Source organism: Argopecten irradians, chromosome 6 (assembly GCF_041381155.1).
Source record: "Argopecten irradians isolate NY chromosome 6, Ai_NY, whole genome shotgun sequence".
In the NCBI taxonomy this organism is placed as follows: domain Eukaryota; kingdom Metazoa; phylum Mollusca; class Bivalvia; order Pectinida; family Pectinidae; genus Argopecten; species Argopecten irradians.
This window is the reverse complement of record NC_091139.1, coordinates 23,638,267-23,663,789: the sequence shown is the minus strand read 5'-3', so window position 1 is coordinate 23,663,789 and position 25,523 is coordinate 23,638,267. Positions and strand designations below refer to the sequence as shown.

Sequence of the window (25,523 nt, the reverse complement as noted above, 5' to 3'; positions counted from 1 at the left end):
ATTAGTTCCGTTCGAGTGATCACACAATGCAAGTGAGAGTCGGGAATATGTTTATGTAAGTTTTGATTGCTAATCTCTGATGCTTGTTGGTAAAATATAACTCAGGATAATTGCTAAACGATTAACAATTAATTTCTCTACATTTGTTACAGATTGAAACAGCTTTTTAAGTGCCGTTTTACGGAAAAATTATGAAAAAGAAATCGGCATTTTCGTCGATCTAGTAGTCCAAAAAATATCACTTCGAGTTATATGAACATTCCATATATGATTTATGTCATTCGGCCAAAAAATTACTTCGTATTACCTAGTTTAATGAATATGCTGTATGTATATGATCAGAACGTCAAGCTCCTGTGGTGAAAATAACTAAAATGTTTTAAAAGTATGGTTTAGTGGTAATCTCTGAACGTACTTTAGTATACTGTATGGATATAATCTGATATTTATACATGTGCTTATAAAATTATCGATAATTATGGATGTGGTAAATATTCATACCTTATTAACTGCAGTTAGTTTTAAGATTACGCCATCCCTGGACATTTACAAAATGTTCACCGTCTGTCACGTACTATTTTATCAGTAGACCAAATTTGTCCAAAATTTTGTTAGAGTTGTCTTTCTTCCATTGTAGTTCCGGATGAACGCCATGTGCCATAACACAACCGTGATAAATGCATTTCCATTTCGCCATGAAATGTATTTGCTCCGAGACAAATTTGATTCAAATTACAAAATGCATTAAGGTATCAATTTTGATGTTCGAGGTGAAATATTGATTTCATTTTTTTTCCATTGCGGGATAACTGTCACTAATAGGGAGTAAACGACTGGGGGGAACCAGCTTCGAAGCGAAGCATTTTTGGGACGAAACGTCTTCATTCATTGTAAACACCATTTTGGGAACGAAAAGTCTAGATACTTTGTAAATAATTCAGGTGAAAATTTTCAAACAGAAGATCTTTTGGATAGTGTATATAGTAAGGATATAAAAGCCGTAATATACTATTCCTATTTCAACGTTACAGATACGCTTATATCAGTAACTTTCATATTCAAAATTTGCTATTTAAAATTCCCGGTAAAATCAAAGTTGTTGAATACACTGCCGCTAGGAGCGCTAGTATCTGCGAGCAATTTCTAAGCCAATCATATTGAGGAAATTGACTGTAAGAGAATTTTGCAACCAGGATCACAATGGCGAGGTGATCCTCGCCAAAAACCTAATACATATAATACATTACAATTGGTATCTCTATAGAATGTATTTCAACTTCATTTGCTTTATCTTCTTGGGGTCATTAGCTGCTTGTTAATTGAACTAACACATAATACTGTTATGTCAGATTATTAGCCAGATAAGTGTTTATTATATGTAATGAGTTTTTACTGATTTACTGAATTAAAGTTATATGTGCCGTAACTGGCCGAAAATTTTGACATGTTATTTTTTCTTCAATTATCTATTTAAAACCATAAGTTTTAATGAATAAATCTGTGAAAATCATTCAAATGGACAAACATATATGATGCCTTATAACCGTTAGTTAGAACACAGAGGTAATGCACTGTGAAATTCTTGTTTTTTAAGCCTTATACATGTTTTGATGAAAACATACCTTCTGAAATAACTTTACAATTACTAATAATACTGTACAAATGTGAAATGAAATTGTAGACAAAAATATGGCTTCATGGTCTGACCGTATGTACTCATTTCACTACACTGAAAATGTTAATATAATGTTTTTTGGCAGTACTGCCAAAAATCATTTTCAGCTCTTATTTGTACATGTAAATTAAAACCTGTGGATTGAAACTATCGAATTCTCAAAATGTTGGTAACTTTTGGTGTTGAATAACATATTAAAAGCTTATCTTGGTTTGTGAGCATGAAAAATACGGCACATATAACTTTAACCAGATGAGCGATACATGCCCTCTGGACCTCTTGTTCGTGAAACATTGCTGTTTTAATTCACTGACAAAATCGTCACAATAAGCAAATTAATTTGTACGGTAAAACACAAAACAAAACGGTCCCATCAATTTGATTTATTAATGTCCAACAAGTACTCAAAAATCCATCAATGATATGATACATATGTAGAATAAAGACAGAAAGCATATATATACATAATGTCTCCCATGCTAGTCATGGGGACAGAAAGTATTAGGTCATCATCATCATCATCATCATCTCAATGTCCAGAAAACACAAGTTTGACACATTAAAAATATCAAAGAAACAGTACCCTAGTCAGAGAGGGGGGAAATGTCTTTGGAGAAAGCATACAACAGATATGTAAATATCAAGAGAATGGAAGCTTGCTCCAAATGTCCAATGTAATCATCATTTCCATCTCTGTTAAAAATATACAAAATAAAGTCCACGTGATCATCTTAACAAAACACAGAGTAAAAGTCAGTGACTTATATACTACATCAAAGCATGTAAATATCACATATACATGTAATTGTATAATCAATTACAAATATTTTGATGTCTTACAAAATATTTCGTTTACATTCAGATATTTAAATGCAGTGTTACTACACTATCATTTTAACAACAATGCAAATCAATGTTAATTTCGACAAACCATTCTAGAGACTGTCGTGTTTACTATAACTACCTAACACACAGTAACCATAGTGACCAGTGGTCACTGTTATCATCATTTTCAGCCAGGGATCACATGGTGACCAATCAGATTCAAGTCTCAACAATTCTGGGACCACACGGTAACCGTAGCAACAGTTTGTCCTCCACTCTTCTCATAAGGAACTTCCTGGACACAAACACATTTCAGCCTGGAAAATGGAAGAAACACATCAGATATACAATCAACAAAGATCAGCATGTTTAAAATTAGCAAGGAATTGTTTGATGAGATATGGGAACAAGTCACCAGTATTTAGTAGACTATTGCCAGGAGTATATGTAGGTCAAGAGAACACACTAGAACTAGAAAATATGAAAGATGATCCTTTTGACCTACCTATACAATATATAATATTATATTGTGTATTTGATCATACCTGTTTTCCAGGTGAGGTGTGAGTGCGTCACGGCCCCAGGTTTCATCCTCCGATACAATTACTACAATTCCATTCTCTTCAATGATCTCCCACATCCTTACCAGCCAAGCTAAAAATAGACCAAATATTTCATTCAATTCAATAAAAGATTCTTATAGTTAACTTTTGAATAGCATTTTTTCTACTTTGTGGCATAACATTTTAACTTCAAATACTTGAAAGTTTTAAGTGAATGGTTTTGTTGTCAGTGCAATATTATCTACCGTATTTTCCGAATAATAAATTACACCTGAGTACAAGTCATAAAGGCCATTTTACGATTTTTTTTCCAGTTTTCGTACACGTATCAGTCGCACTGGTAAATAAGTCGCACTTATAAATTAGGCCTATGTACAAGATCCATACTTTCAATTGTCTTGTGCCCAGTAAAACTTCTGGATGAGAAAGATGCCAACTGTTACATTAAAATATGCTTCCTGTGAAATGGTTTCCTACCTTTGGCTTTGAGGGTTCGCCCAAGGAAAGTCATCACAACTAGGTTGTGTTTGCCAGTCTCATTAGGCACCCAGGTAAACTAAAGCAAATCATAAGAGAACGAATAACAAATTATAGAGATTAGAATTGAACTCATTTCTTATAGAACTTAAATGAAAATAGCCTTAACCAATCTGTCCCAATTACGAAACAATATAGAGTTTTAGTTTTAAAGAAGATGTCTAATTACCTGACTATATAGACTTCTATAGCTATATACATTGTACTTTAGTATGTCATTAAAACTTCAGCAAAACCTTAGACATGTACCACTAATACAATAATACTTTGTAGAGAAATATTTAAAGAGTTTATTTAGATTATATACACATACTTGTATTTTCTGTTTGTTTCTTAAAAACTTTTAACTTTGTTCAAACAAATAATGAAACATTTAAATTTACGACATTACAACAAACATGACATTAAAACTGTCTGTTTGTGTACCTGTTTGAAGTTGACATTTTTGCACGGTCCAGTGAATGCTGCTGAGGTCTGCTGACCATCTGGTCCTGTAAAGGGCACCTCCTCACCTCTCTGTAGGCGCAGAGCTGTGTCAATAAATCGGCCACTGTAGTCCACAGCCAATATCTGTATAGAATTCATTATGATTAATAGTATATGTAATATTCAGCACAAATACAGCTACAAAATAGTAACTCTCGCTCAGGCGGAAATAAATTTATTCTCATTTTAAGCAGGCAACTTACTCACAATGTTTACTAACAGCAAGCAACTCTTACTCACGGGAAACAACTCTCACTCAAGGGAAACAACTCTCACTCAAGGGAAACAACCATAAATAACATCATACATTTCTCCTCGGTGAAGTAAGAGATGCAACTGTCACTCATGGGAAGCATTCTCAAGCCAGTGAGTATGAGTGATTCAAGGGAAGTAATTACTGACTGACAACATGCAGTTGCTAGTAACTGTCACTAATAGGAGGCAGCAAACAACGTAAACTTAAATCATTCTTTATATGGTCACATGTAATTAAAGGACAATATATCTCAGAGAACTGATGCATCTCATCCAATCTCCAACCGTATATAATACATAAGGAATGTATTGTTTACTTACATCAGTAAATGTATTAGAGAGAAGCATTGGTCCATGACCACTGCCTGCCCCAAACCAGGCTGCTGACTTGGTACCACACTTATAGGTACGTGTGAAGCCCCGACACAGTTCAGCGACGACACAGGGAAGGGCATCCCTGTAACCAAACTCCTGTTCCAGAATCCCTGCCAATGCCGCCTTAGTTTCAAAGTTGTACTGGATGTTGGAGGTGTGGCAGCGTTTAAGGTCATATTTTGATGTGTCAATCGTCTCGGGAATATCTGAAAAGAAGAGCATCATTATTAGAAGAGGAATCTCTATACAGTGCCTAACGAGCCATGAATAACCATCATATCATTTAATTGTGTATTATCTAAGACAGCAAGTAGAGAACCATAGAGTAACTTGTTTATTCTCCATAGAAAAGTAACATTAATAGTACAGTAAAAAATTATCTACTACACAAAACAACTTGATAAACTTATTTTTGGTTATATAAACAGCATGTGTGAAAATTACATGAAAATTTCCTTGTGATACAAATTGACCCCTGTGACCTCACCTTGATCTCCAACTCCAAGGACGAACACTTCCATGTCCACCATGGCTACTGAAATATCAACTTTTCCCTTAGTTTTAGTTACCGGGCGAGCTACACGGAAACCACAATGCTGCATGAAATGTCGACGGAATCCCACACGGACGAATCTGGAACCATAGCTGCCAGTTGAAATCCAGGATCCATTCTGCAAGAGAACAGGAAGTTAATCTGCCATACCAGATATTTCAAACATGTAGCAGTGTCAGAGATATTCACATAATGTGGTGCACTCTTGCCCTAGACATACATCTATATTCTTATTCATGTATCAATGACAGGTGGTAGGTCCATGAAGAAATACTGTCCTGGTCAGACTCTTAACAAAGATGTGCAGACCTGTTGTCAATGTGTAATAAGAAATATTGAACTGTATAATTTTCCTCAAAAGACAGATTCCTACACTATTAATGAATCTGTTATTTTTACATACATATATGATAATACGGCTAAAAGATGGTGTTTGATACGCACCAGCATGATGTTATGTCGTCCATCAAAACACGGCGAGGAATAATCGTCGTACAGGAAATGAGACTCATAACCTTTAAAACCATTGAAGTGATCCTCAGTCCACTCCCAGACATTGCCGTACAGGTCGTGGAACCCCAGGTCAGATGGCACGCTCATATTAACAGGCTGAGAAGGAAAATTTTGCTGATATTTGCACATTTTTTAATTTACAATGTTAAAACATTCATTCCTGTCATATCTTCTGGCTACAGATAGGCTTGTCCAGGGTAATAATAAACCTTTACATTTATAGTACATAATTATTGCACAAGCGTCTAGGTAAAAAACCCTTAATTGTTGTCACAATGGTTTTATGATTTGCATGACTACTCAATGGTTATATTTTATATTTTTGTCGTTTTGAAGTTTTTTTTTATCAAAGGAAGTATCCAGAGACTTACTGATGAGGAACCATAACGTAGGTTGTTGTTGTCGGTGGAATCCTCTTGGAACATGGTATCACACTTGACGCCACAGCTGATCGGCAGCTGGAATGTTAACCACATCATTAAACAGTCATTGAAAACAAGAACATGTTTACATTATTACCAGTAAAGAAGCTTACATGCACATCAATAATACATAACAAGACAGAACTATAATCTTCTGGTTACCATTGACTACCAGCCATATATACCACCAGTAACAGTAGTACACACCTCTTTCCCCCTCATGGCGTTGTATTCTGCCTCGGTGGGCAGACGGAAGTCTGGTCCTTTCCATGTGCAGTAGGCACGGGCCTCATGGTAGTTCACATCAACTGGCCAGTCCAAAGGCATGGCTATCTCATCAAACATGGCACGGTACCTGTAACCAGTGGGCATATTGTTACTATAGCAACCTTGGCTATATCATCAAATATAGTTCCGTACCTGTAACCAATGGGCACATGGTGCAGTGCCTGTAACCAGTGGGCATATTGTTACTATAGCAACCTTGGCTATCTCATCAAACATGGTATGGTACCTGTAACTAGTGGGCATATTGTTACTATAGCAACCTTCGCTATCTCACCAAATATGGTGCGGTACCTGTAATCAGTGGGGTATTGTTACTTTAGCAAACTTGGCTATCTCATCAAACATGGCATGGTACCTGTTACTAGTGGGCATATTGTTACTATAGCAACCTTTGCTATCTCACCAAATATGGTGCAGTACCTGTAATCAGTAGGTATATTGTTACTATAGCAACCTTGGCTATCTTACCAAATATGGTGCAGTACCTGTAATCAGTGGGCATATTGTTACTATAGCAACCTTGGCTATCTCACCAAATATGGTGCAGTACCTGTAATCAGTGGGCATATTGTTACTATAGCAACCTTTGCTATCTCACCAAATATGGTGCAGTACCTGTAACCAGTCGGCATATTGTTACTATAGCAACCTTTGCTATCTCACCAAATATGGTGCGGTACCTGTAACCAGTGGGCATATTGTTACTATAGCAACCTTTGCTATCTCATCAAATATGGTGCAGTACCTGTAATCAGTGGGCATATTGTTACTATAGCAACCTTTGCTATCTCATCAAATATGGTGCAGTACCTGTAATCAGTGGGCATATTGTTACTATAGCAACCTTGGCTATCTCACCAAATATGGTGCAGTACCTGTAATCAGTGGGCATATTGTTACTATAGCAACCTTCGCTATCTCAACAAATATGGTGCAGTACCTGTAATCAGTGGACATATTGTTACTATAGCAACCTTGGCTATCTCATCAAACATGGTGCAGTACCTGTAACGAGTGGGGTATTGTTACTTTAGCAAACTTGGCTATCTCATCAAACATGGCATGGTACCTGTTACTAGTGGGCATATTGTTACTATAGCAACCTTCGCTATCTCACCAAATATGGTGCGGTACCTGTAATCAGTGGACATATTGATACTATAGCATTCATCATTTCATGGCTATCTCATCAAACATAGTGCGGTGCCTGTAATCAGTGGGGTATTGTTTCTATAGCAACCTTTGCTAATAATAGCCTTTCATCATGCATTTTCAAATAAATGAAACACTCAAGCCATAAAATTTGGTCAGCAGGCAGTTTCATACCCTCATACATTTACATTTATAAAACTTGACCAATGTATTTATCTTTTTTAACAAATTGTAAATTTACTTTCCACCTTAGCTTGGAAAGTTTTTGGCCTCCCTCTAACCTAACTACTTTCATTTGACAATATCAGTAACCAACAAAACTTACATCAAACATCCACATGTATATTATATTTGAGAGATTAATGCCCCATAAGGTACATCTGAGATATAACGAGACAATACCTTACCTGTATGGTATACTGTTGGTGTAGCCATTGCCATTGGAGATCTTTGGTGTACAGTGTGAATAGGAGGCCAGAGCTGCTCCACAACCAGACTTACAGCCTGTAAATAAACAATTCTACATCTCAGTATTAAGAATTTTCAGATTTTTAAAAGTCTTAAATTATATATACCTTAAGACAGACTTGATTGTTCTCACCAAAGGTAATTATACGGTTTCAAATATTTATTGTGCATGCACCATCTAAATAGAATTTCGCTATTGCCCATGAAAACATTGGAAAGGAAACTTTGTTAAGTATTCTTTGTTACAACATGTATCAACTATAACACGCCTACCAACAAGGCCTTGTTATCCTTAAAAAGGTCAAACACCATAACACGCCTACCAACAAGGCCTTGTTATCCTTAAAAAGGTCAAACACCATAACACGCCTACCAACAAGGCCTTGTTATCCTTAAAAAGGTCAAACACCATAACACGCCTACCAACAAGGCCTTGTTATCCTTAAAAAGGTCAAACACCATAACACGCCTACCAACAAGGCCTTGTTATCCTTAAAAAGGTCAAACACCATAACACGCCTACCAACAAGGCCTTGTTATCCTTAAAAAGGTCAAACACCATAACACGCCTACCAACAAGGCCTTGTAACCCTTAAAAAGGTCAAACACCATAACACGCCTACCAACAAGGCCTTGTAACCCTTAAAAAGGTCAAACACCATAACACGCCTACCAACAAGGCCTTGTAACCCTTAAAAAGGTCAAACACCATAACACGCCTACCAACAAGGCCTTGTAACCCTTACAAAGGTCAAACACCATATCACGCCTACCAACAAGGCCTTGTAACCCTTAAAAAAGGTCAAACACCAAATCACGCCTACCAACAAGGCATTGTAACCTAACAAAGGTCAATCATCAAATCCTGTTTACCAACAAGGCTTTGTAACCCTAACAAAGGTCAAGCTTTAATTCTAAAATGAAGTTGATGTAATGTCTGTTTTGATTATTTTCATTAAACCCTGTTAAATTTATAGAAACTTCTGACTTTGTTTTGGCGACGACGACGACATGGCTTTGCAATATTGTCAGATCGCAAACGCGAAGAAGGCCTATGCCATTGGCAGTGTAAACGAACAGAAAATTATAAATCTAATGTAATCAAAACAAATAAGAAGCGATTCAAATGTACAACTGATTGAAAAAAAAACTGTCGGCCTATCGTGGGATCGGCTGACAAACTGGACACTGCATATGTAGGCCTAGGTACTGCAGATCCCGATCACTGCAAAATTACTACGCTTGTGTACGTACATTTTATCTATAGTCGGTAGTTCAGTATTTCAGAGAACACTATGTAGATCCCAAAATATCCATTTGAAAAACATTGTAAGCCTCAACTTTTGTGATCTAGGCCAATTGATCGTAGAGCAAACTTTGCAACAATTTCGTCCATTCATCGATGTTAGAGACAAACATTATAAGATTTCTCACAGACAGATGTCTTGGAAAGATCATAAATCCATAATTCTGACAGAAAATGCTGCAATTTTTACACTCATACCTTTGTCGCATGTCCAGAATGTTGGGTGAACGGCCTCACGAAATGACCGCCACTCCCACCCCTCCGCTGTCCAGTAGTCCTTGTTGGTGTAGCCTCCATCTTGAACAAATTTCAGAAATTGTCCATTCGTAATTGGATATTTGCTCACCTCAAACTTGGGTACACTGAAATGCAGCAAACAATCCAAAGTGACAACACTTGCTCCTCCTGTTATCAGATTACAGAGAAAAGGAGGAAATGTTCGGTGAATTGTTCAGAGTATTGATCGGAGTCCTAATCTAGGTATACATGTACTGGATTTGTTAAACTCATAAACATATATGGACAGAATTGTTTCTATAATAATACAATCTTACCTGCAGGTCATCTGTCCATACTCGTTGTCCCAACCAAAGGACGGAAAATTGATAGGTTTACCAAAGGTCACTTTCTTAACATCCACGGTAATAAGAGGATTGGATTTCACTCTCTCTCCTGAAAATTTGTAGTACAGTGTACAGAATTAACGTATATATATATATTGCCCAACACTGTTTCCATAGCAAGCCAATAAGCCTATATAGATAAAGGGGAAAGGCCAACTTAACATGAGGATGGTAAAACAATCTGTAGTGACTTGTGTGTCTCTGGGTGTTGAGAAACCAACTGGTCTGTGTTAAATGATTGTGATATTAAGTAAGACCTGTATAGAACCCTCATGTTCAGTAAGCTAGCCACCAGCTACAACATGAGTACTTCTAAATGACTTTATCACTGTTATGTTCATACTCAGAAGGCACAACAACAAAATGGTTTTGTTGAGGATGGGTTAGTTAGAGGAAAGCCAGAGGACTATCTAATGATGAGGATCTGGTACCAAAGCTCAGAGTACTACGCCTAGTCAATGTAACATCGGTGTATTACAACAATGTGTACTACTTACCATGCTTGAGAGGACCATACACCCAGCCCTCCGGCTTGGTTACCATGGAAATAGGCAGCTGACGAATGAGGACGGAAGAGGTCTCAATGTGGATCCTTTCATGTTCCATGCCCATCATAAGTGCCCACTGTAACGAATAAAGTGTGACACTATATGTCAAGTCTAGGAATGAGACCATATATTGTACAGCCATATGTACCTACCCTTGGGGTCCATTCCTACCCCCAACCACTACCCTGATGACAACTCTATGTACCTGCTCCTGGGGTCACTTCCTAGCTCCAACTACTAGACTGATGACAGCCCTATATACCTTCCCATGGACTGCCCCCTTGTGACAGCCCTATTTACATTGTACCTACCCATGAACTGCCCCCTGTGACAGCCCTATTTACATTGTACCTACCCATGGACTGCCCCCTGTGACACCCCTATATACCTACCCATGGACTGCCCGCCCCCTCTGTGACACCCCTATATACCTACCCATGGACTGCCCGTCCCCCTGTGACACCCCTATATACCTACCCATGGACTACCCGTCCCCCTGTGACAGCCCTATATTCCTACCCATGGACTGCCCCCTTGTGACAGCCCTATTTACATTGTACCTACCCATGGACTGCCCCTCTTGTGACAGCCCTATATACCTACCCATGGACTGCCCGCCCCCTCTGTGACACCCCTATATACCTACCCATGGACTGCCCGTCCCCCTGTGACAGCCCTATATTCCTACCCATGGACTGCCCCTCTCGTGACAGCCCTATATACCTACCCATGGACTGCCCCCCCCTCTGTGACACCCCTATATACCTACCCATGGACTGCCCGTCCCCCTGTGACAGCCCTATATTCCTACCCATGGACTGCCCCTCTCGTGACAGCCCTATATACCTACCCATGGACTGCCCCCCGCCTGTGACACCCCTATATACCTACCCATGGACTGCCCCCCACCTGTGACACCTCTATATACCTACCCATGGACTGCCCCCCGCCTCTGACACCTCTAGATCTATATACCTACCCATAGACTGCCCCCTGTGACACCTCTATATTCCTACCCATGGACTGCCCGTCCCCCTGTGACAGCCCTATATTCCTACCCATGGACTGCCCCCTTGTGACAGCCCTATTTACATTGTACCTACCCATGGACTGCCCCTCTCGTGACAGCCCTATATACCTACCCATGGACTGCCCGCCCCCCTGTGACACCCCTATATACCTACCCATGGACTGCCCATCCCCCTGTGACACCCCTATATACCTACCCATGGACTGCCCCTCTTGTGACAGCCCTATATACCTACCCATGGACTGCCCGCCCCCCTGTGACACCCCTATATACCTACCCATGGACTGCCCGTCCCCCTGTGACACCCCTATATTCCTACCCATGGACTGCCCCCTGTGACAGCCCTATATACCTACCCATGGACTGCCCGTCCCCCTGTGACACCCCTATATACCTACCCATGGACTGCCCGTCCCCCTGTGACAGCCCTATATTCCTACCCATGGACTGCCCCCTGTGACACCCCTATATACCTACCCATGGACTGCCCGCCCCCTCTGTGACACCCCTATATACCTACCCATGGACTGCCCGTCCCCCTGTGACAGCCCTATATTCCTACCCATGGACTGCCCCTCTCGTGACAGCCCTATATACCTACCCATGGACTGCCCGCCCCCTCTGTGACACCCCTATATACCTACCCATGGACTGCCCCCCGCCTGTGACACCTCTATATACCTACCCATAGACTGCCCCCTGTGACACCTCTATATACCTACCCATGGACTGCCCCTCTCGTGACACCCCTATATACCTACCCATGGACTGCCCCCCGCCTGTGACACCTCTATATACCTACCCATAGACTGCCCCCTGTGACACCTCTATATACCTACCCATGGACTGCCCCCTCTGTGACACCCCTATATACCTACCCATGGACTGTCCATGTTGATTGGTAGTTGAAGTGGTGTGTCCTGGATCATCTTAAGTATCACATTTCTCACTGTTCGTCTGTACTCAACAACCTTTTCCACTGCAGGCCACTGGTAGCTCCCTCCCATACGATAGTTCTCCTGAAAAGCAAAAAATTATACAAACCACATTTTTTACCAAAGTGCTGTTGTATGACAAGCAAACAAATTGTACAGGAAGTGTATTGGGTGAGTGACTGAAGTGGTTTTATAATCCAAACAGTCATGGCACTGGGCATATGGTAGGCTCTTCAACATGTTTCTCTTCAACACAATATTGACCTTAATCATTGTATGCTACTTTGAAACTTGGCTAAATACAATGCCTTACTGATTCTTAAGTCTTCTTTTACCCATATGCTAAAATTCTACAAAAGATGTGTTTAGACACACATTCTTGTTGTATGCCTTATAATTTGTAATAAAATATCTATGTGTCATATTTACCACAATATAGCAACTAAGCAGCATCAAAACTGCATTATCAATTATTAAAACTTTGAGAGTATCTGAGGCACTTACTGTATCGTCCCAGGACATTTCGTCCACACCAGTCTCGAACATGGTCTCAAAGTCAAGGTCAACTCTCTCCTGTAACACAAAGCAAAGTCAAGGTTAAATCTCTACTGAACCAGAAGGCAAAGTCAAGGTCAAATATACCAAGTAATAGAAAGCAGAATCAAGGTCAAATATCTCTTGTAATAGAAGGCAATGTCAAGATCAAATATCTCTGTAACAGAAGCTAAAGTCAAGATCAAATCTCTTTTCTAACTGAAGGCAATGTCTAGGTCAAATCCCTCTTGTAACAGAAGGCAAAGTCAAGGACAAATCTCTTGTAACAGAAGGCAAAGTCAATGTCAAATCTCTTCTAACAGAAGGCAAAGTCAAGGTCAAATCTCTTGTAACAGAAGGCAAAGTCAAGGACAAATCTCTTGTAACAGAAGGCAAAGTCAAGGTCAAATCTCTTGTAACAGAAGGCAAAGTCAAGGACAAATCTCTTGTAACAGAAGGCAAAGTCAATGTCAAATCTCTTGTAACAGAAGGCAAAGTCAAGGTCAAATCTCTTGTAACAGAAGGCAAAGTCAATGTCAAATCTCTTGTAATAGAAGGCAAAGTCAATGTCAAATCTCTTGTAACAGAAGGCAAAGTCAATGTCAAATCTCTTGTAACAGAAGGCAAAGTCAAGGACAAATCTCTTGTAACAGAAGGCAAAGTCAAGGACAAATCTCTTGTAACAGAAGGCAAAGTCAATGTCAAATCTCTTGTAACAGAAGGCAAAGTCAAGGACAAATCTCTTGTAACAGAAGGCAAAGTCAATGTCAAATCTCTTGTAACAGAAGGCAAAGTCAAGGTCAAATCTCTTGTAACAGAAGGCAAAGTCAATGTCAAATCTCTTGTAATAGAAGGCAAAGTCAATGTCAAATCTCTTGTAACAGAAGGCAAAGTCAAGGTCAAGATCCTTGCCTGAATGGCTGATATACCATTATTAAAGACACAAAGTGATGCACAGTAAAAGAATCATTTACCCTTTTTGGGGTGAGACAGGAGATCTTTACCTTCAGGATAAGATTCTTAACCTGTCAAAAATTCTGCACAGCCTCATGTTTGTCAGTTTAAGAATATTACCTTTGCGTTGAGATTCTCCTGCCTTACCCCAATTTTGACTTAGTTAACACTATATGATGCCCTTCCTCTATTTCATTGTGAGGTCACAATCCCCTATTCCATGGTGAGGATGGCCTCATTTATTCCATGGTGGAGTGGCTTCCCCTTTTCAATGGTGAGGGTGTCCTCTTTTCCATGGTGAGGTGGTCTGCCCTACTCCATGGTGAGGATGGTCTACCGTACTCCATGGTGAGGATGGTCTCCCCTGTTCCATGGTGAGGGTGGCCTCCCCTGTTCCATAGTGAGGGTGGCCTCCCTTGTTACATAATGAGGATGACCTCCCTTGTTATATGATGAGGGTGGCCTCCCTTGTTTCATGGTGAGGGTGGCCTCCCTTGTTATATGGTGAGGGTGACCTCCCTTGTTTCATGGTGAAGTTGGCCTCCCTTGTTTCATGGTGAGGGTGGCCTCCCTTGTATCATGGTGAGGGTGGCCTCCCTTGTATCAATGTGAGGGTGGCCTCCCTTGTTATATGATGAGTGTGACCTCCCTTGTTATATGATGAGGGTGACCTCCCTTGTTTCATGGTAAGGGTGACCTCCCTTGTTTCATGGTGAAGTGGGCCTCCCTTGTTTCATGGTGAGGGTGGCCTCACCTGTTCCATGGTGAGGGTAGCCTCCCTTGTTTCAAGGTTAGGGTAGTCTCCCCTGTTCCATGGTGAGGGTAGCCTCCCTTGTTTCATGGCGAGGGTGACCTCCCTTGTTCCATGGTGAGGGTAGCCTCCCTTGTTTCATGGTGAGGTTAGTCTCCCTTGTTTCATAGTGAGGGTAGTATCCCCTGTTCCATGGTGAGGTTAGTCTCCCCTGTTCCATGGTGAGGGTGGCCTCCCTTGTTTCATGGTGAGGGTGGTCATCCCTCTTCCATGGTGAGGGTGGCCTCCCCTGTTTCTTGGTGAGGATGGCCTCCCTTGTTTCATGGTGAGGTTGGCCTCCCTTGTTTCATGGTGTGGGTGGTCTCCCCTATTCCACGGTTAGGGTGGCCTCCCCTGTTCAGGTTGCACTCCCCTGTTCCATGGTAAGGGTGGCCTCCCCTGTTCCACGGTGAGGGTTACCTCCCTTGTTTCATGGTGCCCTCCCCCATTCCATAAAGAGGGAAATCCTTACCTTGATGAGACCAGCTAACATCAACTTGTTGACGTACACTGATGCTGTGTGGGCAAAATAGAAGATGAGGGGAAGCCGAAGGCGGTCGGGACATGTGTAAAAGGTGGCCTCGTCTACAACACAATAAATCATACCATCTTATACTCCAACAGAAAAAAATAAATATTTCAAATCACTATTCAATTTTCCTTTAATCATGCTAATGAACAGATGCAAATTGTTGACCTTCCTTTTTTTTCTAACTTCATCAAAATCAGTTATATGTTTACTGACACTAAAACAAATGAATTCTTTCAACCAATGACAAAGTGAAAAAGATAATATAAAAGGACTTTTCAGCTTATTACAATTTTTCTTAAATTTTAGACCATCAAAAATTATTAATTCAAATTGTTTATGAGTGAAAATTGTCAGAATTACATAGAATGGTTCATTACAATCTCCTGGCTAGCTGATCAAGCGTACGCGACTTCACAGTGAATTACCTCGCAACGCTGTGAAGAGAGACTCGTTCAAGTCGTAGCCATTTTCAAAGTAATCCCGTAGTTGTCTGTAAATTATATATTCATGTTTAGGGAAAGAAGAGAACCCGGGTACAGGGCTCAACACATATACTGCTTGTTATTTACTTAAGAGAACCTAGTAACAGGGCTCAACACATATACTGTTTGTTATTTACATAAGAGAACCCAGTTACAGGGCTCAACACATATACTGTTTGTTATTTACATAAGAGAAGCCAGTTACAGGGCTCAACACATATACTGTTTGTTATTTACATAAGAGAACCCAGTTACAGGGCTCAACACATATACTGTTTGTTATTTACATAAGAGAACCCAGTTACAGGGCTCAACACATATAATGTTTGTTATTTACATAAGAGAACCCGGGTACAGGGCTCAACACATATACTGTTTGTTATTACATGTCATAGGTCTTGTCAGGACATATGAGGTTTATACTTCAACACCACACAACAAGTACAAATCCTGAAAATTGCTGCAGAATCAAAATCATTTTATTATTAAAGAGAAATGGGATGAGATATTACAGTACCTGAAAATAAAAATAAAATTAACATTTTGTTACCATCAATTTTTATTTTTTTTTGTTTATTTTCAGTACAAAATTTGATAACTTCAAAAAAATTACTGTATAGTAGGTATTTGGCGAGTAATTTATTTTTTGCTATATTGGTTTTACTGAAGTCCGCAAATTCAAAACACTAGCAAAATAATTACAACATTATTATCATACCATTGTGGTGTTTTACTTACTGTTTACACTATCCAAAATGATGCCACTCTTAAGCGAATATACAAAACCAATTGTAAAGAAACTAAAAATACCAGTGACACCATTAAGTCTGTGAATATTGCATTTGGAGGAATTGGTGCATAGCAAAATGAAATCTCGTAAAAATGTCTCCATTACAAAACTGTGAAATATTGACCCCGCTAATATAAAATGCTATACAGTTCAATAACTGATATATTGTTTCAAAAATTACACATATTAATACAATATACTATGTATAGCTTTACTAATAAAACAATAATATATATATGTGTGTATTGCTTATGTTACAAGATACCATATGCTAGTTTCATAAAACCAATATTAATTATTTTGCCATTGTATTCCAATCTCTGACAAGCTGAAATGCTTGTATGTAAAGTATTCTCAACATGTTGCAGGAATATGATTTATTAGCATCAATATTTTAATTTGCTATGCAAAACTTATGTCACTAGCAATAGGTCTCCACAAATAGACAGTTTTACAATATACTGTACTTAGTTTTGGATTGTCCCCCTTGGTCCATACTCTGATTCCAAGAAAGGAAAGATGTACACATCTATGCCTCAAACCAATTTATATATATGTGTGTAAAACAACTAAGAAAAATGATATGTAAGTACATTACACATTGCAGTCGAGTGCCCTGGCTAGAACTAAACCAGCTCTTTAGACTGAGTAAAGAAGCATGCTCCATCAGCGAGACCATATTTAAAACTATCTATCAGCCACATCGCCCCGCTCCTTTTACATATGGAAAAAAAGAAAGAAAAATGCTAAACAAGACAATCTATTTTTAGGAACATGACCTTTCCCATACCAATAGCTCCATGATACTTATTTGGTCTTACAAAATGTAATCCATAGTCGACCCAATAAGCACTCCCATCCCTATAAGTGCCCCATCCCTATAAGTGCCCCATCCCTATAAGTACTCCTATCCCAATAAGCACTCCCATCCCTATAAGTGCCCCATCCCTATAAGTGCCCCATCCCTATAAGTACTCCTATCCCAATAAGCACTCCCATCCCTATAAGTGCCCCATCCCTATAAGTACTCCTATCCCAATAAGCACTCCCATCCCTATAAGTGCCCCATCCCTATAAGTACTCCTATCCCAATAAGCACTCCCATCCCTATAAGTGCCCCATCCCTATAAGTACTCCTATCCCAATAAGCACTCCCATCCCTATAAGTGCCCCATCCCTATAAGTACTCCTATCCCAATAAGCACTCCCATCCCTATAAGTGCCCCATCCCTATAAGTACTCCCCTATCCCAATAAGTACTCCCATCCCTATAAGTGCCCCATCCCATCCCTATAAGTGCCCCATCCCTATAAGTACTCCCATCCCTATAAGTGCCCCATCCCTATAAGTGCCCCATCCCTATAAGTGCCCCATCCCTATAAGTACTCCTATCCCAATAAACACTCCCATCCCTATAAGTGCCCCATCCCTATAAGTGCCCCATCCCTATAAGTACTCCCATCCCTATAAGTGCCATATCCCTATAAGTGCCCCATCCCTATAAGTACTCCTATCCCAATAAGCACTCCCATCCCTATAAGTGCCCCATCCCTATAAGTACTCCTATCCCAATAAAGCACTCCCATCCCTATAAGTGCCCCATCCCTATAAGTACTCCATCCCAATAAAGTCTCCCATCCCTATAAGGCCCCATCCCTATAAGTACTCCTATCCCAATAAGCACTCCCATCCCTATAAGTGCCCCATCCCTATAAGTACTCCTATCCCAATAAGTACTCCCATCCCTATAAGTGCCCCATCCCTATAAGTACTCCATCCCAATAAGCCCCATCCCTATAAGTGCCCCATCCCTATAAGTACTCCTATCCCATAAACCCCATCCCTATAAGTGCCCCATCCCTATAAGTGCCCCATCCCTATAAGTACTCCCATCCCTATAAGTGCCCTATCCCTATAAGTGCCCCATCCCTATAAGTACTCCTATCCCAATAAACACTCCCATCCCTATAAGTGCCCCATCCCTATAAGTACTCCCATCCCTATAAGTGCCCCATCCCTATAAGTGCCCCATCCCTATAAGTACTCCTATAAGTCCCATCCTATAAGTATCCCCAATAAACACTCCCATCCCTATAAGTGCCCCATCCCTATAAGTACTCCCATCCCTATAAGTGCCCCATCCCTATAAGTGCCCCATCCCTATAAGTACTCCTATCCCAATAAGCACTCCCATCCCTATAAGTGCTCCTATCCCAATAAGCACTCCCATCCCTATAAGTGCCCCATCCCTATAATTGCCCCATCCCTATTAGTACTCCTGTCCCAATGAGCACTCATATCCCTATAAAAAGCTAGTCTAAATTTGGTTCTATTAAGCACTTCTTATTTTTATCAATGTTTAAGGACTCTGGACGAGTGAGTCAAATATGGTATAATTAAAAAGCAAAAACAAATGTATTAAGCAAATTTAATTTAAAATGAAAACTTGATGGTAACCTTTTCTAAATAAGCCATTATTCAGCAGTTCACATATCTAATATTTTATCTTAAAATTACTTTATTTAAGCTGCAGACTGAAAATTTCACTGGACCAAAACAATTTGTATGTTCAACAGCTAAAAATACTTAAAGTGCAGTGAAAGAATATTACATGTCATATAATCTTTTGTCTGATTGCACCTAAAATGCACATGATCAGCTTCTTATAAGGGCCCAATTAAACAAAAGCCCATATATGAAATTTAAGATAGATCTCTTCTGTATTTCTGAGAAATAGCAGTAACAAACTTCAACAAGATGCTGCAAAGCATGGCTATATCCCAACACCAAGGTCAACATCACCCTGATATATACAAAAAGTTTCACAGTGCTTAGGTTAACAGTTTTGGAGTTGGAGCCTGAAGGCAAAAGGAAACTCTAATTTTGTGTTTTAAACTAAGTTTCCATGGTAACGAAAAATACTGAAAATAGGGCACTAGTCTGACATATACGGAACATTACCAGGAGCTAAGTTGTACGGTTTCAGAATTATAGCCTGGAAAAGCATTTTGATGCACATAAGGACGGATTGATAGAAGGAACTACAGACAGACCACAGACGAAAGGCAATTTGAATTAAAAAATCACAAAGCAAATTAATTAGAAAGAGTTATTTTCTTACTTCAAAAGGCATTTTTTTAACTGCAGAGGAAAATTAAAATTGTTCACTCCAAGTGGAAGTAAATCGGTGATAGAATATACTTGCCAAACCAATTGAACTCATAAAAATACCTTAAATAGCAGCTATTAAAGCATTATTGTCGGTGACCCATATGGTTGATTGCACTACATGTACACTATGCTACACTTATCAAGATAAGTGTAGTGCAATCAACCGTGGGTCACCAAAGATGAAGCATGAGGGATGATGATTTTTATTATTTCCAAATTATTTTCTAGACTTAAATCCAAACTGAAATTTGCTGTTGGAAACCACAATGTACTGTAAACAATCCCTGCCGATGTCAACCATGTTATACTTACTTTTTAGTACAGCAGTTCAGATCAGGAGGACGCAGCGAATCAAAGGTCAGCTTTCCAGTTAAGATATTCAAGATCATGATGACTGAAGGTCAGTGAAATACAGCCGTAAGGTGATCTGGGACGCAGCACAAAACTACCCTGTAACATAGAACAAAACTACCCTATAACATAGCATAAAACTACCCTGTAACATAGCACATAAAACTACCCTGTAACATAGCACACAAAACTACCCTGTAACATACCATAAAATTACCCTGTAACATACCATAAAACTACACTGTAACATAGCACATAAAACTACCCTGTAACATAGCACACAAAACTACCATGTAACATAGCACACAAAACTACCCTGTAACATAGCACAAAACTACCCTGTAACATAGCACATAAAACTACCCTGTAACATAGCACAAAACTACCCTGTAACATAGCACAAAACTACCCTGTAACATATATAGCACATAAAACTACCCTGTAACAAAGCACACAAAACTACCCTGTAACATAGCACACAAAACTACCCTGTAACATAACACAAAACTACCCTGTAACATAGCACACAAAACTGCCCTGTAACATAGCACACAAAACTGCCCTGTAACATACCATAAAACTACCCTGTAACATACCATAAAACTATCCTGTAACATAGCACATAAAACTACCCTGTAACATAGCACACAAAACTACCCTGTAACATAACACAAAACTACCCTGTCACATAGCACATAAAACTACCCTGTAACATAGCACACAAAACTACCTGTAACTAACACAAAACTACCCTGTAACATAACACAAAACTACCCTGTAACATAGCACACAAAACTACCCTGTAACATAGCACAAAACTACCCTGTAACATAGCACACAAAACTACCCTGTAACATAGCACAAAAACTACCCTGTAACATAGCACACAAAACTACCCTGTAACATAGCACAAAAACTACCCTGTAACATAGCATAAAACTATCCTGTAACATAACACAAAACTACCCTGTAACATAGCACATAAAACTATCCTGTAACATAACATAAAAAACTACCCTGTAACATACCATAAAACTACGCTGTAACATAGCACATAAAAAAGCCCTGTAAGAAAACCACAAATCAGCAGTCACTAAAAGAACTGCCCCGAATAGGATTTAATAGCACATACCAAAACTTGACCCTGTAACATTGTTCAAAAATTGGGACATTGATGGGAACCACAAGGCCATTTTGGGCCCCTGTTGACAGTAACCACTAAAGGTCACACCACTGTGGGCCCCTGTTTAATAAAACCAAATTGAGAATAAGTTGTTTAAAATGTGGGCTTGATGGAACCAAAGGCCATGGGGCCCCTGTTGAAGGTAACCATTAGGCCACTGTGGGCCCCTGTTGATGGTAACCACAGGCCACTGTGGCCCTGTTGATGGTAACCATTAGGCCACTGTGGGCCCTGTTGATGGTAACCATTAGGCCACTGTGGGTACCACCTGTTGATGATGTAACCACTAGGGTACCACTGTGGGCCCTGTTGATGGTAACCACTAGGCCACTGTGGGCCCCTGTTGATGGTAACCACTAGGCCACTGTGGGCCCACCATGTTGATGGTAACCACTAGGCCACTGATGGGCACCTGTTGATGGTAACCACTATGCCACTGTGGGCCCCTGTTGATGGTAACCACTAGGCCACTGTGGGCACATGTTGACGGTAACCACTAGGCCACTGTGGGCACCTGTTGATGGTAACCACTAGGCCACTGTGGGCACCTGTTGATGGTAACCACTAGGCCACTGTGGCCTGTTGGGTAACCACTGCCACTGTGGCACTGTTATGGTAACCACTAGGCCACTGTGGGCCCCTGTTGATGGTAACCACTAGGCCACTGTGGGCACCTGTTGATGGTAACCACTAGGCCACTGTGGGCCCTGTTGATGGTAACCACTAGGCCACTGTGGGCACATGTTGATGGTAACCACTAGGCCACTGTGGGCACCTGTTGATGGTAACCACTAGGCCACTGTGGGCACATGTTAATGGTAACCACTAGGCCACTGTGGGCCCCTGTTGATGGTAACCACTAGGCCACTGTGGGCACCTGTTGACGGTAACCACTAGGCCACTGTGGGCACCTGTTGATGGTAACCACTAGGCCACTGTTGACCCTTGTTGATGGTTACCACTAGGCCACTGTTGACATGGTTGATGGTAACCTTGTTGATGGTAACCATCGTGAAAAAAGATCGACAGCTCATGAAATGACGGCCCCCGCTTCAGAAAGTAAAGACGGTAACCCTCGCACCCGCAAGCTACAGCAAAGGCTGCGCCGGCGGATATCAAGGCACTGGAGATCAGAAGAAAGTACCAGATGTACCATTGGTCACTGTACGAGACAATGCCATGTAACCCATTTGTAACAATTTCCTACAGCTGCATAAGAATATTCATACCAGGTGTAACAACCACGGAAAATAATAAAATAAGCCCGTAACAGACAAATATTTCTACCGTTACGTAAGAAACATATCGATATAGATCATGCAATATAGCTATACGTACCTCGTAACATAGCACAAAAACACAGCATGTAACAGTATAGCTGTAACCCTGTAACATAACATAAAAACTACCTGTAACATAGCAGAACAAAAAATTACTACCTGTAACATACGAAATGTAAAAACTGAACCCGTGTAACATCGAGTCATTGGTAATTCTAGTAATACCTTCCGACCTGGAACACTCCCCCCATATCGTTAACAAACAAAATAGCAAGCTGAATATGCATATATATTATACTTCACAAATTACATATAATAGTTATTCATTACCTTGTGGCCGAATTACATAGCACATAAAACACCATTACACTGTAACATAATAAAACTACACTATCCATGTAACATAAACTACCCTGTAACACAATCAATTGTCGAGTTAAACTAATGATAGTTATACACGTGTCCTGTAACATAGCACATACAAAAACTGACCACTAAGTTCGCGTCCGGTCTGCTGTGTAACATAGCACACAAACACGTGTCACCCTGTAACATTGAGCACATCATAAACTTACCCGCTGTGTAACATAGCATTAAAACCAATACCCTAGACCTATAACATATGTAACTACCCAATGTAACATAGCAATAAAACTACCCAGTGTAACATAATGCACATAAAACTACTATTGTAACATAGAAAATAATAAAATGACACCCAAATAACATAGTGATTCAACAAGTAAAAAATAGATTATGATACCGAAGGAAAATTGAATAACGATAGTCACTAGGTAATTGATATATAAACACACAGCTAAAAAAACATATTTTTGTTTTCATACATAAAAATGCTACCCTCACTGTAACATAGCACATAAAACTACCTATCTGTAACATAGCACTAAAATACCCTGTAACATAGCACATAAAAATTGGCATATGCAGTTTACGCTATGTAACCTGATACATATGTGTAGAGACGTTTTGTCATAGCATTCTGGCATAAAAACTTGTGTCCACCATTTGTTTTATACAAAATACCCCCATAGCATAAAACTACCCTAACAAGCACAAAAGCACAACAACATAGCATAAAACTATCCCTGTAACATAGCAACCCTGTAATAGCACATACCAAAACATAGCATAACACTATCCTGTTAACATAGCACATGAAACTACCCAATACAACATAGCAAGTACAACTTAAACCCTGTAACATAGCACAGTACTACCCTGTTACATATCACATAAAACTACCCCTGTAAACATAGCAATAACATAGCACATAAAACTACCCTGTAACATAGCACAAAACTACTGTGCAACATAGCATAAAACTACCCTGTAACATAGCACACAAAACTACCCTGTAACATTGCACATAAAATAACATAGCATAAAAACTACTCTGTAACATAACACAAAACTATTCTGTAACATAGCACACAAAACTACCCTGTAACATAGCACACAAAACTACCCTGTAACATAGCACAAAACTACCCTGTAACATAGCATAAAATTACCCTGTAACATAGCACACAAAACTGCCCTGTAACATAACACAAAACTACCCTGTAACATAGCACACAAAACTGCCCTGTAACATAGCACACAAAACTACCCTGTAACATAGCACAAAACTACCCTGTAACATAGCACACAAAACTACCCTGTAACATAGCACAAAAACTACACTGTAACATAGCACAGAACTACCCTGTTACATAGCACATACAACTACCCTGTAACATAGAATAAAACTACCTAGTAACATCGCACATAAAACTACCCTGTAACATAGCATAAAAACTATCCCTGTAACATAGCACATGAAAACTACCCAATAACATAGCACATACAACTACCCTGTAACATAGCACAGAACTACCCTGTTACATAGCACATAAAACTACCCTGTAACATAGCATAAAACTACCCTGTAACATAGAATAAAACTACCTAGTAACATCGCACATAAAACTACCCTGTAACATAGCATAAAACTATCCTGTAACATAGCAAAAAATTACCATGTAACATAGCACATAAAATAACATAGCATAAAATTACTCTGTAACATAACACAAAAACTATTCTGTAACATAGCACACAAAACTACCCTGTAACATAGCACAAAACTACACTGTAACATAGCACAGAACTACCCTGTTACATAGCACATACAACTACCCTGTAACATAGAATAAAACTACCTAGTAACATCGCACATAAAACTACCCTGTAACATAGCATTAAACTACCTTGTAACATAGCATAAAACTACATCTAACATAACATATTCTGTAACATAGCACAAAAACTACCCTGTAACATAGCACAAAACTACCATGTAACATAGCACAAAACTACCCTGTTACATAGCACATACAACTACCCTGTAAAAACATAGCAACATAACATAAAATACCCTGTAACATAGCACATTAACTTATCCTGTAACATAGCATAAAACTTATCCTTATAACATAGCACATAAACTACCCTGTAACATAGCATGAAACTACCATGTAACATAACATAAAACTATCCTGTAACATAGCACATAAACTACCCTGTAACATAGCACATAAACTATCCTGTAACATAGCACATGAACTTATCCTGTAACATAGCACATGAACTTATCCTGTAACATAGCACATAAACTTATCCTGTAACATTGCATAAAGCCCTGTAACATAGCACAAAACTACCCTGTAACATAGCACAAAACTACCCTGTAACATAGCACACAAAACTACCCTGTAACATAGCACACAAAACTACCCTGTAACATAGCACAAAAACTACCCTGTAACATAGCATAAAAAATACCCTGTAACATAGCACACAAAACTACCCTGTAACATAGCACAAAACTACCCTGTAACAT

General features: G+C 39.6%; 1 protein-coding gene across 5 annotated transcripts in view; it reads right to left on the bottom strand.

The window, feature by feature from the left end:
* The window catches only part of LOC138325382 (uncharacterized), a 93,418-nt gene that overhangs the window by 34,099 nt on the left and 33,796 nt on the right, over nucleotides 1–25,523 (bottom strand). For 3 of the 5 annotated variants that reach the window (XM_069271009.1, XM_069271010.1, XM_069271008.1), the window contains exons 2-19: nucleotides 20,120–20,257; nucleotides 15,790–15,854; nucleotides 15,305–15,417; nucleotides 13,059–13,127; nucleotides 12,498–12,638; nucleotides 10,539–10,665; nucleotides 9,973–10,090; nucleotides 9,617–9,780; nucleotides 8,052–8,148; nucleotides 6,412–6,559; nucleotides 6,154–6,240; nucleotides 5,714–5,878; nucleotides 5,204–5,387; nucleotides 4,663–4,922; nucleotides 4,027–4,170; nucleotides 3,541–3,619; nucleotides 3,046–3,154; nucleotides 2,044–2,817 (exon numbers count right to left, since the gene is read on the bottom strand). In XM_069271009.1, the coding sequence (XP_069127110.1) occupies nucleotides 2,727–2,817; nucleotides 3,046–3,154; nucleotides 3,541–3,619; nucleotides 4,027–4,170; nucleotides 4,663–4,922; nucleotides 5,204–5,387; nucleotides 5,714–5,878; nucleotides 6,154–6,240; nucleotides 6,412–6,559; nucleotides 8,052–8,148; nucleotides 9,617–9,780; nucleotides 9,973–10,090; nucleotides 10,539–10,665; nucleotides 12,498–12,638; nucleotides 13,059–13,127; nucleotides 15,305–15,417; nucleotides 15,790–15,854; nucleotides 20,120–20,196 (2,238 nt within the window). In that variant the 5' untranslated portion in view covers nucleotides 20,197–20,257 and the 3' untranslated portion in view covers nucleotides 2,044–2,726. Of the gene's footprint in view, nucleotides 1–2,043; nucleotides 2,818–3,045; nucleotides 3,155–3,540; nucleotides 3,620–4,026; nucleotides 4,171–4,662; nucleotides 4,923–5,203; nucleotides 5,388–5,713; nucleotides 5,879–6,153; nucleotides 6,241–6,411; nucleotides 6,560–8,051; nucleotides 8,149–9,616; nucleotides 9,781–9,972; nucleotides 10,091–10,538; nucleotides 10,666–12,497; nucleotides 12,639–13,058; nucleotides 13,128–15,304; nucleotides 15,418–15,789; nucleotides 15,855–20,119; nucleotides 20,258–25,523 lie in introns of those variants that run through there. The other 2 variants (XM_069271012.1, XM_069271013.1) reach the window with 2 other exon arrangements.